This window comes from Patagioenas fasciata, chromosome 25 (genome assembly GCF_037038585.1).
Source record: "Patagioenas fasciata isolate bPatFas1 chromosome 25, bPatFas1.hap1, whole genome shotgun sequence".
NCBI lineage: Eukaryota > Metazoa > Chordata > Aves > Columbiformes > Columbidae > Patagioenas > Patagioenas fasciata.
Genome location: NC_092544.1, coordinates 2,594,680 through 2,610,083, shown reverse-complemented (window position 1 = coordinate 2,610,083; position 15,404 = coordinate 2,594,680). Strand labels below are relative to the sequence as shown.

General features: G+C 46.6%; 1 protein-coding gene across 1 annotated transcript; it reads left to right on the top strand.

The window, feature by feature from the left end:
• Positions 1–768: 768 nt before the first annotated feature.
• Positions 769–15,033, top strand: LOC136112350 (protein argonaute-4). The gene is made up of 18 exons (XM_065856979.2): positions 769–1,050; positions 3,490–3,655; positions 3,747–3,867; positions 4,845–5,026; positions 5,413–5,549; positions 5,628–5,762; positions 5,939–6,026; positions 6,426–6,573; positions 6,653–6,772; positions 6,990–7,118; positions 7,264–7,397; positions 7,745–7,929; positions 8,224–8,383; positions 8,956–9,271; positions 9,508–9,642; positions 10,407–10,508; positions 10,705–10,904; positions 10,998–15,033. Exons 1-18 carry the CDS (start codon positions 1,032–1,034, stop codon positions 11,104–11,106), a joined length of 2,586 nt encoding a protein of 861 aa, XP_065713051.1. The 5' UTR covers positions 769–1,031; the 3' UTR covers positions 11,107–15,033.
• The last annotated feature ends 371 nt before the right edge of the window (positions 15,034–15,404 follow it).

Sequence of the window (15,404 nt, the reverse complement as noted above, 5' to 3'; positions counted from 1 at the left end):
ATTATTTATAAAATGTTCTGACTTCTGACCTTCTTGTGAGTCAGCTGAGATTTGTTGGCTGAACAGAACGTGAGGGGTGAGAGAGGGAGCAGCTCGGGGCAGCAGCAAAGCTGCTTAAAAAGGCAAAAAGTCAAGAACCCGCTTATTTTGGGGCTCTTGACCTGAAACGTTGGCTGGTCCGTAGTCACAGCCCGGAGGTGCCCGGTGCTTTGCCAGACTCCTCCAAATGCTGCTTTTTCGGGTGTTTTAAATCCCGTCGGGGCTGTTCAGCTGGCCGGGGATGTTAATCAGGCTGTAATTAACGAGGCTGGGCACAGTTCCCCACGGCGGGGCGGTGGAAGGCGCCGGCGGGGCCGCCCTCACGGAGCGTGCCCGAGTTTTCGGTGACCGTTCGGTTAATTATTAAAGCTGCGAACAGGTGTCGGGCTCCGGGACGGGGGAGGGCGGGGAATAAGGGCGGGAAGGGACGCGGGGACCGGTGCCTGAGGCGCGGGGCGGGGCCGCGCGCGAGACGCCGTCACCGTCACCTGTTGCCGCCGCGGGGCCGCGCCGGCGTCGAAAGGGTGCGGGCGGCGTGCGCGCCCCCGCCGGCAAGGGGCGGCGCGCGTGCGCGAGCCGGCGGCGCCGGGCGGCGTGGAGGGGCCTGAGCCGCTTCCTCCTCCTCCTCCTCCTCCTCCTCCTCCTCCTCCTCCTCCTCGCCCGGGGGGCGCGCGCGGGGGGGGGGCAGGCGGCGGCGCGTGCTGGCGGCCGCGGGGGCGCGCGCGGGCTCGGTCTCGGCGGCGGCGCAGCGGGGGGATTGTTTGCGCCGCCGCTCGGGGAAGCGGAGCGCCAGGAACGCTCCCCGCCGCGCCCCCCCACACTCCTCCTCCCCGCGCCCCGCCGCCGCCGCCGCCGTTCTCACGCCGGGCACCCACTCCGGAGCCAATATTCCCGAGATCAAGCGTTACGCGGCGGCGGCGGGGCCGGCGGCGGGGCCCGGGGCGGTCGTCGGGGCCGGGGGAGACCGCAGCGAGGCCGCCGCCGCCGCCGCCATGGAAGCGCTGGGACCCGGTGAGAGCCGCGGGGGCGCGGAGGGGGCGAGGCGGACGGGGCGGCGCGGGGGCCCGGCCGCGGCCTGGCGGGCAGCGGCGGCGCGGGCAGGCGGGGCCCGGCGGGCCGTGGCAGCGGGAGGAACGAGGCCGCGGGCCCGGGGGCTGCCCGCGCCATCCCGGGCGTTCGCGGCCGGGCCGGCAGTCACCGCGGGCTGTGGCGAGCGGGCCGGGCTGTGCCGCAGGCCGGGCCGCCGGTGACCCGCAGCAGGGCCCGGCCGCGGGGGACACGCGAGCGGGCTCGGAGGCGGTTGACAACCTGTAAAGAGGAACTGCAGCGGGTCGCTGAACTTTCCGAGGAGATTTGCAGGTGTCCCCGCTGTCACCTGCCCCGGCTGGCGGGGACTCACCCGCCCGAGGGCACCGGGGTGCCCAGGCCGTGGGTGCGATAGTGACAGCGAGGGACAGGAGAGCACGTAGGTCACTCCGTGTGCCCAGCGATGTGCTCCTTGTGCTGGGCTCCTGTGAGCCATACAATAACACGTTTTATTTTTGACATTGAGCCATTATGGAGAGTCTAAGATGATACTTTCTGAAAATATGTCCATTATTTTAAATTTTTCTAACAAGCTGTAGTGGTATTTTGCACGTGGCATTTTCCTATTTGTGTCTTATTCCATAATTATTCTTCTGTCAAACATCTCCAAGATGTATTTCTTGAGCTCTGCGTGTCTTACCAAGATTCCCTTCAAACTATTAGTATAACCGAAGTAGTGTTAATTTTGGTGTGATAGGAAGGATTTATTGACACAAAGGTGCAATTCCAGAAGAATGCACATTTTAAGATAGCGGTGGGGTGGCTTGGCGAGCCTGCTCTGTGTGTGTGTGATGTAGGACCTCTTCTAGTTCTGTAAAACTGCTTCCTGTCTGCAGTAACTTGGTTGAGGGTGCTCAGTATAAAACTGACACAGAGTAGAAGAAATTAAAGGGCTATCAGTACGTAGAACCCTAGTCAGGTAACAGTCCTGGTAAAATCATTGTGACTTGCAGTGGAACCTGGCTTTCAAAGGGGAAAACAGTTCTTAGCTTAATCTTTGGAAGAAAAACTTGAGAAAGGAGAAGGTGTTTTATCTCCCTTCATCAGAAGCCGCTGAGGTCAGTATTGCCATGCCTGTGTACACAACTTGTCAATACCGGGGGAGGAAAATGGGTAAATATAGTTGTCATTTAATCTCTTGCAGGAGGTCAGCGCCTGCACTTCAGACTAATTAGTGCAGGATTAATGGATCATCTCTCTAGTATCCAAATAAGCACAGCAAACTTTGATTGCCCTGGATGATTCACGCTTGGCCAGGCAGCTGTAGTTTTTAAAGTAGTATCTGAACCCCAGGATGGGTGTTATGGGGACACTGGTGCCCCCGGCAGCTCTGGGGAGCTCACGGGTCTGGTGGGCTACAGGTGTTACTTCTGCTTGAAAACTCCCTGGGGTTCGTGTCCTCGGATGGATAATTGTATTTGATAGTGTTGTAGCCGCTGTAGTAGCCTGTAAGCCCAGTGTACAAGGCTCCTGAGGCTGTGATAGATTTTTAAAGCATCTTTTTAATGTTCTCTTAACACTGTGAGGAAGACTTAAATAGTGACTAGCTTGGGTGTGGGTACATTCTAAAGCCTCTAATAATTTCCTCCTTAGAACTGTTCCTGAAGATCTTACTTTTGTATAAAGAAGTTATCTTCTCCAAATCTGTTAGAAGTCTATAACTCTTTATCCTTTCTCCCGTATTCTTCTTTTTAGAAGAAAGCCTAAGTCTTTCCTCACTCCTTTCTTCATATTGGAATTTTAAATTGGCTGAAATTGTGCTCTAGGGGCAAAGTATTTAACTATTAACAAAAGCGATGTGTTCATGATGGAAGGGAAATGACAAAACTTTTAGCTTAGATCCAATATGGAAATATGGTTTTCATTTAGTTTAGAATAAAAATATCCCTTACTCATTTCCAGATAATATCAATTTTCAGATAAAAATTGGGGATGTATGTCCTACGTATGCCAAGAGTGACAGCATTAACATCTGAACTTTAAGTCTAGAGTGACAACAATGAAAAAATGTGGCTTGTGTGGCTATTGGCTGGTTCTAGAAATGGTGGTAGGAATATATTTATCTTTACATTATGTAAAAGTACATAATACATAAGTGGTTGCATTCCGACTCAGCTCTCTGTGAAGTTCACCACCACAGTCATGAATGAACGTCACTAGAACTTTCAGGATGAATGATGGCACTAACCTATACATGCTTTGGGCAACGTGGTTTTTTACCTGTAAGTTCCAAGCAGCTGGAAGGCTGAGCCACTTGGAACACTTCCATTTGCAGCCTCAGAACGCCGCTTCAGGCCGCTGGAGCACACCTGAGCGGCTGCTGCACACAGTGACATCTCAGACGTGTCCCCTTGCTGTCCCCAGGGCCCCCGGCCAGCCTGTTCCAGCCCCCCCGCCGCCCCGGGCTGGGAACCGTGGGGAAACCCATCCGCCTCCTGGCCAACCACTTCCAGGTGCAGATCCCCAAGATCGATGTTTATCACTACGATGTCGATATCAAACCAGAAAAACGCCCCCGAAGAGTGAACAGGTATGATGTGTTTAATAAAAGAAGTTCTTTAAGAAAATATGCAAAAGGGATTTTGAAGTGTGTAAGATTTTCTGTTGGAATTCCTCTGCAGAGAGGTGGTGGATACTATGGTTAGGCACTTCAAGATGCAGATATTTGGTGATCGGCAGCCTGGATACGATGGCAAACGGAACATGTACACTGCGCACCCATTACCTATTGGCCGGGACAGAGTGAGTGTTGCTGTCAGGACTGTTAAGTTTCTGTGGGAAAACTGTTAGAGTGTCATTTGAAAATGACATAGACCCAAATGCTGTCATGAGTGTTAGTGTCATCTCGGAAATGACAGACAGCGCCAGTCAGGGATTTCTAGGGACTTATTGGTGTTTTAGTGAAGTTTGTGTTTGAGTTTCTAATTCCTGGCTCTTCAGTTGGAGAGTTTGTCAGTGATACTGTGAACTAATATGTTGTGCTCTTTTGGCTATGAATAGATTTTTTTTTTCCACCCTGATAGAAACTTCCTGTTTCTCTGTTCTAACCCTTGTTCTGTTGCTAAATGATAAAGTAGTCGTAGATGACAAATACGCTCGTTTGGTTTGGCTGAGCTGTTGAAATATGTCCTGCTGGTCCATAAGAATGACGAGATCGGCTGCACCAGCACCCCGGAATTCAACCAGTCCTGATACAAAACTTCACCCCCATCTACTCTCCTCCCCGGGGATCTGGTTCTTGGTGGTACAGTACCATGGGAAATACACAGGATGAGTTCACTTTCAGTCTTTGGGCTGACCCTGTGTGAGAATCATCTCAAGTACTGTGCTACAACTCTGAGATTTGTGTTTCCCACTTAGTCTTTTGTTTTTTTGGACCAAAAGGTTTCCCTGGCTTCCCATTTGGTTCACAAGGCATATTGCTGTTAATTGGCTGACTTAAAAAAAATATGACTCACAGTTTTCCAGAGCTTTGATGTCACCATACTAATTACTGCTTAAAATTTACACTTCAGGTTACCTCAGTGTGGTTTCTCAGATGAATAAATTACAAGCTTTCAAAATCCGAAGGAAACCGATTGTAATATTTTAAGAGAGCTACACAGACTAATTGTCAAAAATATAGATTCAAAGGATACCCTAGGAGAAAAACATAACATTGCTTAGCGTTGTGATAGCCTGCAATCTGTAACAAAAGCTTGTGCTTCATTCTGTATCAGGTGGATATGGAGGTGACGCTTCCAGGAGAGGGGAAGGACCAGACGTTCAAAGTGTCCATTCAGTGGGTGTCTGTCGTCAGCCTCCAGCTGCTGCTGGAAGCTCTGGCCGGGCACTTGAATGAAGTTCCTGAAGATTCCGTGCAGGCGCTGGACGTGATCACACGGCACCTGCCCTCCATGAGGTGGGTGCTGGCGCTGCCTTCCTGCCTGGCTTCATCTCCTCTATCTTACCGTTTGCATTAGTTATTACTCGCTGCTGTTCTTCTATTGCGCTTCCCTACGGTAGAAGGGATGAGGGATGCGGTTGTGTAATTCAACACCTGCCTTACAAATTTGCACTAGAAGAGGGAAATCTGATCTGAACTCGGGACTTGTATCTGCTGGTCATGTTTCTAACAGGAATTTGCTATAACCTTTCCAGCTGCGCTGTCAGTAGAGGCTTTGTGTGCTTACCATAAGTTATCTCAAACAGTTCTAACGCACTGTAGAAATGCGTTTTAAACGCTGTAGGAAAAAGGCGTATCAAAAAGAATGATCAAAATATAAATGTTCTTGATTTTTTTTTCAGGTACACTCCCGTGGGTCGCTCCTTTTTCTCCCCCCCCGAAGGTTATTACCACCCCCTGGGCGGTGGCAGGGAGGTCTGGTTCGGTTTCCACCAGTCGGTCAGACCTGCCATGTGGAACATGATGCTCAACATCGATGGTATGTAGGAAATTCTGTCTCACTAATGTAACAGAGTTCTTTCTGCTTCTAAATTAAATGTCTTCTCTTTTATCTTAGTGTCAGCAACCGCTTTCTATCGTGCCCAGCCTATCATTGAGTTCATGTGTGAGGTCTTGGACATTCAGAACATCAATGAACAAACCAAGCCTCTTACAGACTCCCAGCGTGTCAAGTTTACCAAAGAAATCAGAGGTAAAGGCTTGTTCTGAAGCTGCTGCAACAAAATACTGGAAACCTGCTCGTATTACATTGTAATGAAAATTTGCAGGGCGTTTGGGAAACTGGCGTCTTCCTTTTTGCCTTAATCTTTTTCAAAGGTGACTCCTATGCTTGAAGTTATTTAGATGACTTTTGCTTTGGCTTTTCAGGTCTAAAAGTAGAGGTTACCCATTGTGGCCAGATGAAGAGAAAATACCGGGTTTGCAATGTTACTCGGAGACCAGCCAGTCATCAGACGTACGTATCCGAACACTTTCTGAGAATCTTTTAAATCTTGGACATGTTAGGTAGGTATATTGTTTATGGAAGAATAGTTGATTCTGGAGGTGAAGCAGCTGTGTGGGTTTACCGGAATGTTTAGTCTTAGTGGAGTAGAGGAATAGTGTGAGTTTAGACCACTGCTTTATTTCCTTCAACGCAGGAAAATAGAAGCTGTATCCTGATTTTAAATATAGTTATCGAAGGCTATAATTTTTAAAATGGCTATGAAAAAATCAGTATATAGTCTATAAAATCTTTTCCTAAAGAAGAGATCCAGTAGCTAAGGAAAATAAATGTTTCAAGTCTGGAATAGATTGGTTTTTTCCATACCGTTTTTTTCTTGAAGAGTCTAACCAGCACAAATGGCCTTTGTAGGTTTCCTCTGCAGCTGGAAAATGGGCAGGCTATGGAGTGCACAGTAGCTCAATATTTTAAGCAGAAGTACAGTCTGCAGCTAAAATATCCGCACCTTCCCTGTCTCCAAGTAGGACAGGAACAGAAACACACATACTTACCGCTTGAGGTAAGAATCTAAACTTCCTCTTGCGCGTAGTATATCCTCTGTTAAACAGTGTCAGGCCACCTCCGCTGTCCCTGTGCAGGTGTGTAACATCGTGGCCGGCCAGAGGTGCATCAAGAAGCTGACGGACAATCAGACGTCCACTATGATCAAAGCAACTGCGAGATCCGCGCCCGACCGACAGGAAGAAATCAGCAGACTAGTAAGTGTGTTTTCCAGCCAAGCAGTCTGTTGTCATTTCTCTCCCAGAAGCATTGTAGCATATGTAATGATGAGCAGAATGACCAAGAGCTGCAGAAGTTAAAAAATCTGACTTCTTCCAAACAAGTCCTTTTCAATACAAAGCCTATTCATGGCAAAGAGGACAGAGCCACCTGAAACATGCAGTGTAGTTACAGAAATACTTTTCTTCTCACCAGGTGAAAAGCAACAGTATGGTTGGTGGACCTGATCCGTATCTGAAGGAGTTTGGTATCGTTGTCCATAACGAAATGACGGAGTTGACAGGCAGAGTTTTGCCAGCACCGATGCTGCAATATGGCGGCAGGGTGAGCTTTCATGCCTTGTAAAATAAACTGTTTAAATTCACTAAGTGTTCCCTAGATCTTCTCATAAGGTTTCCTTTGTACGAGCACTGCTCGGCTATAGTTAAAGCAATATTTTATGTTTAATTTGCCTTTGGTTTCTATCTAGAACAAGACTGTGGCCACACCAAACCAAGGCGTGTGGGACATGAGAGGGAAACAGTTCTATGCTGGCATTGAGATTAAAGTTTGGGCTGTTGCTTGTTTTGCTCCTCAAAAACAATGCAGGGAGGACTTACTAAAGTAAGTATTTTCCTGTTAATTCCAGATACCTATTTCAACATTTATTCTCCTCATATTTCTGAAAGGTGATGTGCAGTACAAGTTCATTTTAGATGCATCTAATAGTAAAAAGAGGAAACAACAGTTCTGCAGTGTCTTAAATACTTAGAACTTGGGAGGAAGCTACGAAAAAGTTCATAACCTAATTGGTCAGCCAGGCAAAGCATTAATTCCCTTACAACCGAGGCTGTGTTTCCTGCTCTGGGGACTGCATTCCACTTGTATTCTGTTGTTTTTACAAATAACCAATGATAGTCTTTCATTCTAAAACCTGAACTTTGTTTTTTTCCCATGTATTTAATTTACAGGAGTTTCACGGACCAGCTGCGCAAGATCTCGAAGGACGCGGGGATGCCCATCCAAGGCCAGCCCTGTTTCTGCAAATACGCCCAGGGTGCAGACAGCGTGGAGCCCATGTTTAAACACTTAAAACTGACTTATGTTGGTCTGCAGCTGATTGTGGTGATTCTACCCGGGAAGACGCCTGTGTACGGTATGGAGAAGAGACTGTGAAGTGTTAATTAATGGCACAGCAAGTGGGCATCTTGTTAAGCACTTCAGTGGTAGGAAGGAGACAGAGCAGGCAACATGTTCTGTTTACAGGGGGGTTTTGGAGGTGGGTTTGTCAGGCCAGGGAGAACTTGTATATTACCAGAGAGCAAACAGAACCTGTGTCAGTAACTTCTAAGGATCTGAATTAGAATAATGCGAAAAAATATAAGAAAAAGCAAATGGAACTACTGGCTGTTGAGGTAATTTGAAGTGCTAACTTATTTTTCTGTCACAGCTGAGGTAAAGCGAGTTGGTGACACTCTCCTAGGAATGGCCACTCAGTGTGTTCAGGTAAAGAATGTGGTAAAAACCTCACCGCAAACGCTGTCCAACCTGTGTCTGAAGATAAATGCAAAGCTTGGAGGAATCAACAATGTGCTTGTGCCTCATCAAAGGTGAGATTAAATCTAAAGTTCTCCTTGAAGTCTGGATTACCAAGCAAAATGGTGTAGTTAGTTTCGTTTGCTAAAATGGTATCTTTCAAAATACTGCGTGCTATAGAAATACCCGCAGTCTGAAGTGGACAGAGGATGCTTCTGCATTCCGAATGTGCTGAGGAGCACCTGCTGCTAGAGCTGTCCGGCAGTGTGTGAAAACAAGCTCATACAGGCTCTATTTCCCATGTTTCTTTTTCCTGCTGTTGGGTTCACTCAGTCTTACCCGTTCCCCTTGCCACCTCCCCAGGCGTACTGTATTTCCCTCCAAATGGCGAGAAATGAGTGAGGAGGAGTGACTTGTGATAAATGCTTGTAACTTTGTCTGCCTCTGCTCCTTCCCTTTTCACTTTCTGTTCTCCCTGGACCATGAGAGATTGAGGCAGAGAGCTTTGTCCTTAAACATACTGACAGGACTTCAGTTCTCTTGAACAGTTTGGATATACCTTGGTTGTCATTTTTTTTCCTTCCTCACCTGCCTTCCTTGTATTATTATTATTATTTATTTAATGAACCTCAACCCTGTTGAACAGGCCCTCGGTGTTCCAGCAGCCAGTGATCTTTCTGGGCGCAGACGTCACTCACCCTCCCGCCGGGGACGGGAAGAAGCCGTCCATCGCCGCGGTGGTGGGCAGCATGGACGGGCACCCCAGCCGCTACTGCGCCACGGTCCGCGTGCAGACGTCGCGCCAGGAGACCTCCCAGGAGCTGCTCTACAGCCAGGAGGTCATACAGGACCTGACCAACATGGTGCGAGAATTACTCATCCAGTTCTACAAATCCACTCGTTTCAAGCCCACGAGGATCATTTACTACAGAGGGGGAGTATCAGAAGGACAGATGAAGCAGGTATTGTCTGATGGTTTCATGTTTGCTTGGGAAAAGGGATTCGCCCTTGAAAATAAGTGTATTTATGCAGATTGGGTTTGTTAAGCAGTTTCATTGAGTTTTCCTAGGCAAGCACAATGTACAGTTATCCTGTCTGATCACGTTCTTTACAAAGTGGAGTTTGTACATGGAAAAAAATGCAAATGATATTATAGGTACTGAATTTAGCACCTTACAGTGAATTCTTCTACTTCTAGGTAGCTTGGCCAGAACTGATAGCAATCCGGAAGGCCTGTATTAGTTTGGAAGAAGATTATAGACCAGGAATAACCTACATTGTTGTGCAGAAAAGGCATCACACCCGACTATTCTGTGCTGACAAAACTGAAAGGGCAAGTAATGTTGACTACATAAGGAGGAGGTGATGGCAATAGAAAAGTAAGATTGCTGATTAAGTGGGGTGGTGTCTATCTTGCCCACTGAAATGGAATTAATCTGTACAAGCAGTAGAGGTTTTGTGCAAACCAAAATAGCCAGTTCCTCCCTTTTTTATTGCCCTGGATCAAGCAGTCAGATGGAACAGCGAGTTCCCAGCCCCTTTTGGAGCAGATGTACTCTATTTCCCTGCAGCTGTACCTTGGGTTCTTATAGCCTGGGATTCCTGACTAAAACCTGAATTAGTTGTTCAGTTTGTCGCCTGTTCTGTCTCTAGATGCATCTGTAAGATTTGCCAATGGCACAAATGCACAAGCCAACTAAGAAACCTTTATTTAGGAAAGTTCTTGATCTCGGGTTTGCTTGAAAAATACAGATCTCTGGGGCATGAGTGCAAACAAGGGTATGAAATAAATTTACCTCAGAAAACCTGCGTTTTCAGATCCCAAATGACTTGCGTAGGCTTGATCCCACTCTGCAATTTTAATGGTACTGGCAAGTATTTTATTTTTCTCTGATGACGCACCAATTGGATTTGGCGAAGTTTCTAAAAATGAACTCGCAGAGAACATTTTCATTCCTCCTGTGTAAACGACCTTAATATTTTCCACCTTTTTGAGCAGTAGATTCTGAAACAGCTTTGAGCAGAGCCTACCTTAGGAGCTATTTTTGTGTCACTTCCAAAAAAACCCATAGGCTAATAATAAACTTTCCTCGATAGGTGGGTAAGAGTGGCAACGTACCAGCGGGCACTACTGTGGACAGCACCATCACGCATCCTTCTGAGTTTGACTTTTACCTCTGTAGCCACGCAGGGATTCAGGTAACGGTTCAGCTCTGCCGTGCTCGGGCTGTGTGACTAAATCTTTATTGTTGTCCCCCTGAGTAACGTCGCTTGGCAGCCGTACAGGCGCATCAGTTCACTCGCTCTTCAGGGCGCTGGCAGAAGTTACAACCTTCAGGTGCCACCGCGGTTTTTGCTGCTGCTCTGCAGCCGACCGCTCCTCTGTTCTCCGCAGGGAACCAGCCGGCCCTCCCACTACCAGGTCTTGTGGGACGACAACTGTTTTACCGCAGACGAGCTCCAGCTGCTGACGTACCAGCTGTGTCACACCTACGTCCGCTGTACGCGGTCGGTCTCTATTCCAGCTCCTGCCTACTACGCCCGGCTGGTGGCGTTCAGGGCCAGGTACCATCTGGTGGACAAGGATCATGACAGGTAAGGAACCACGCCTCGTCGTCTTGGTGGCTGGAAAACGGCCCTGAATTACTGCTTGGTTCACGGTTCTGTGCGTGTCTCTGCGTTTTTCAGCGCCGAAGGCAGCCACGTGTCGGGACAGAGCAACGGGCGCGATCCTCAGGCTCTGGCAAAGGCGGTGCAGATCCACCACGATACTCAGCATACCATGTATTTTGCTTGAGAGCATCTGGGGAGATGGGGCAAAACCCCCAATGCGCGCAGTCCTGAAATGTTGCGAACGGCTCCTGCTGCAGCCGGGGCCCAGCTTGGCTCAGGCTGCCCAGTACCAGCAGCTCTGAACAGTCGCACTGAGTCTGTGCTTCACAGCGATGTCTGATGCACCAACACAATTGAGCCATTTGTTTCATTGTTTTACGTCATAGAAATTCATAGACTTGTCTTTTCTGATGCATTGGACTGAATTTTTACCTCAAAGCGCAAAAGGCCGATCATCCTGAAATTTTTAAAGGACTTGGCACGAAAGGTTTCTATTGAATATTTTGCTAGCTGTCATTTTTAAGTTATCTCCTCATCCCATTAGTTTATCACGATGACTGATTCCCCGTCTTCATGCACTGCTTAGTGAGTATGCGTGTTCCGGCAAAACGTTTTACTCCGGTTCAATGTAATTGTTCTATTGTGTGGGGCCATAGATTTTTTAATGGAGATTTTAGACTTCACTACTGTAAATGCCTTTTAACAAACATAACTTTCACAGGTATTGCAGTTTTTTGTCGGTTTTACTAATTATCTTTTTAATCTCTGCAGACTTTGGCTGCAAAGCAATTGCACTATATTGCGAGTTCAAATAGGTGGTTCTTGTTCTGTGAATGTGTAATATAACCAGATAGTGATGCCTGTCAGTAGATTTTAATTATAATGGTTACAAATAATACTGCCATGGTATCGTAACAAGTTCTGAACCATCATTTCCCCCTCTAAAAACGATAAAAAACGACAAAAAAAAAAATTAGCTTTTAGGTATTTTGCAAACTTTTACAAAAGTGCCCACTTTATGCTGCTGTGTGGTTTGATAAATCGAAATGATTTTAAAACTTTTTTCTCATAGGAGGTTTAACTTTGGCAATAAATAGTTGTTTTTTAAGCCCCCCCGACAGCGTAGTTTTCTAGCTGAGGATTGTGCATGACTCCAACCAACGTTCTCGTGTCGTTTTCTGAACACGCAATTTGGCAGTTTCTGAAACCAATTAGAAAAGACACGCTTCCATGCTTTCTTTTTTTTTTAAGAATTATTTTTAACTGTTTTATATTCACTGTTGGTTTCCTGTCTACAACATTTTTTATAAGCTTGGAAACTGAGTGTTACGTGTAGGAAGGCTCGCCAGCCTGTACAGTCTAAATGTATCGTGTGACAGGCAACCTAAGGACTTGTACCAGCATTTTAAACTCTTTTTTCCCCTTTTCCTTTGTTTTTTTCCCCTCCTGGGAATGGAGGTTGCGCACACAACTGCATTGATGTCTGACCAACATACAGCTCATTTACTGATTGCGTCCCAGCTGAGAAATTAGGGGATTTTCAATCCGCTTGGCTTTTTTCAGCTGGAATAGAGAACAGGGGCTTGGTTGCACGGAATCCTGGAATCCACCGACATCGTACGTTCAGACTCGATTCCTTGCAGTGTAAACCCGAGCTAGAGCAGATGAAAAGCCTGTTCCTAAACCAATTAGAGCCAGCGGTGCCACTTTGGTAAGAGAATTTGGCGAATCTGTGCTGCCCGTGCGGGGTTTGCTGCTGGTCCAGAGCCCAGGAACCAGCCCCTCCGCATTTCCGCAATATAAAATGCTGTTTCCTTCAGTCTTTAAGCTTGTAAATAAATTAAAGTTTACATTTCTAAATGCTGGGGTTTTGCAGTTGTACCAGAATACACTGAACTTAGTCTTCAAACAGTTTTATAACCTTCTATCAAGTAGTATGTCTCATTAAATTAAGTTTAAACTCTTGTTTCTTTTCTGTTGAAAACGGGACTGAAGGGAACTCCGCTCCTGGCCCGTACTCTGGACAGGTTTAGATTGAAAAAAGAAAAATATATATATATTCTTTTAAGTTTTCTTTTTTTTTAAAGAATACCTCACTTGTGTAATAAAATCAGGACATGTGGGTGAGAGACTGACCGCTGCTTCAGCTAGATGGCTGCTTTTCTCAGTACTCGTTCAGGGAGAACACAAAAACCCCCTTTTTAGAATGAACTCTGACTGACCCAACACATACGGAGAACTTTTGGCACCTTGAAAAGAAAGCGCGCACCCTTTTTAGGTTCTAGGATCAAAGATCGCTATTTTGCATTTGTGCACTAGGCAAGAATGTGACTGGTTTAAACAAGGGTGCGTAAGAAGTAACTTAATTTTATCACCAGTTCGTTAGTTGTCCAGTGCCAAGCACTCCCAGCTCAGATCGAGTGACGCGAGAGCCTCTCCTTTGTTTGCCTGAGTATTTAACCTCAGACTAGTGGGCTGTTAGACCTCGACTAAGGCCAGGACCTGAGCTCAGTGTGGTGTTAACCCACCGCGCCACAGGGCAGTGGCTTTGGGGACAGAACGCTCAAGTTCGGGCCCGTGATGAGGCCGAGATCAGAGTTTGGGCAGCGCTGTCCTGCGCAGGCCTGAGTCTGAGTCTGAAGGTTGGGCTGGACGATCTGGATTAACCCCTTGGGACTGACTGAATCGTGATGCATGTGTCAATCAATGGGAAGATGTGCATTCTGTAGCTGTAGTTCTTAGGGTGTTTTGGGTTTGGTTTTGGTTTTTTTTTTGATAAATAACGCCTGTTGGCCACTGTTTAGCTCTGTGGTGTGAAAGGTTTTAAATGTAGCAAAGTTTAAAGAGTTGGGGAAGGGGGTGGTTGACGTAAGACAAAGGCAGAAAATCCCATTTCTCAACCCAGTTCTGCTTGCTTTGTGACCAGCTGGGCTCTGGCCATCGCTTGTTCGCCTCTCGCCGGCCTGCCCAGCCGTAAGTACCAATCTTAGTGCTGTAAGTACCAATCTTAGCGCCGTAAGTACCGCGCGGGCAGGACGTGTCACACAGCGCGGCTCTCGCCCCAACACGGCGCCGGAGCCCTTTAATCCGCGGCAACAGCTTTGCCCCTTGGGCAGGGATACGGGCACCTTAGTTCAGAGCCAGCGTTTAACAAAACCGACCCCCAAAGTACCTTCGTGGATGTGCTGTAGGATTTTTCTTGCTCAATAGCAAGGGAGTAGCTCTGCTTTCATTTTTGGAAGGCAGGGTGGGAGGGCATTGTATCAATACTGTCTCAACTGCAAGGTTTTTTCCTTGTGCACTGGAGGAAAGATCTTGTAATATCACGTACAGATTTTCTTATACCTTGCTATTGACATTTTCATATTTCTATGTCTAGAGGCTGAAACTTCAATGTAAAATGTTTGCATTTGTTCATTTTGACTTATGATGTAATTTTTGTTTCTATATTGTTAGACTTGTAATGTTTAAAATGGTATTTTATTAAATTTGGACTGGATGTATGTCTATAGCAATACGAGGTACTCTTTCTAAACTGTTATGGGTGGGTTGCAGCCCCATGTTGCGATAAGATGCTGGTTGTGTACAATTTGCAATGTATTTCCTTTTTTTTTTTAGCCTGCAGGGATATTTTGTGTTCATGTGTCCAAAAATGAGAAGAAGAATAATAAAAATTGGCATTCTTGTGCCAAATGTTCTGTTTTTCCTCGTTGATGTCTATTAAATGCAATGTACAGAGTGAGCAACCGATTCTGTTGCCTGTAAACAAATGTCTTAAATTATTTAACTTTTAATTAAAACTTGTACACAATGTGTAACCTGTGGAACTCATTGCCACAACATATTTATTTCTGATGTGCAAGGATTTAGAAGGCGCTAGAACTACGGATAACACACCGTGGTACTAACGCGGGGTCGAATTCCTGTTTTCATCACTGCGCCAACCACGGGATGTTCACAACGGGCCTATTTATTTTATTCTTTAACGTTCTCGGAAATTCCATAGCAATGTCTAGAGAAAATATGGTGTCGATAGACTCTGTATCTGCCTGGGGATGTGATTCTTTATTAGAGAGTCGCTAATTAATAAATGGAAGAGCTGTTTGCTTTATTCATCTTCTCTGTTTCAGGTGAGGGGTGGTTGTTTCCTCAGACAACTGGACTCCAGTGAAAATACAGACAGAAGAAGCTTTTTGGATGAGGCTATAAGTGAACTCGAGCCACAATTGCTTAAAATAACCTGCTTTTCCAGCAACCGCTGCTCTGGGCTCTGTGGGGTTGGCAACCAAGGTTGTTCAGCCCAAAAGCAAAGGCTGAGTTTATCCTCGTGCCTTCTGAAAATGATGTAAAAATCACCTGGACCAAACCCAGGAATCTGGGGCTGCAAAGAGCTTTAGTGACCTTGCGCTGAAGTAAGGAGTGAAAACGTTTCAATAGTTTGAATTTCTGGGCTTTTCCTCCGTGACCTGACATGGTCCAGAG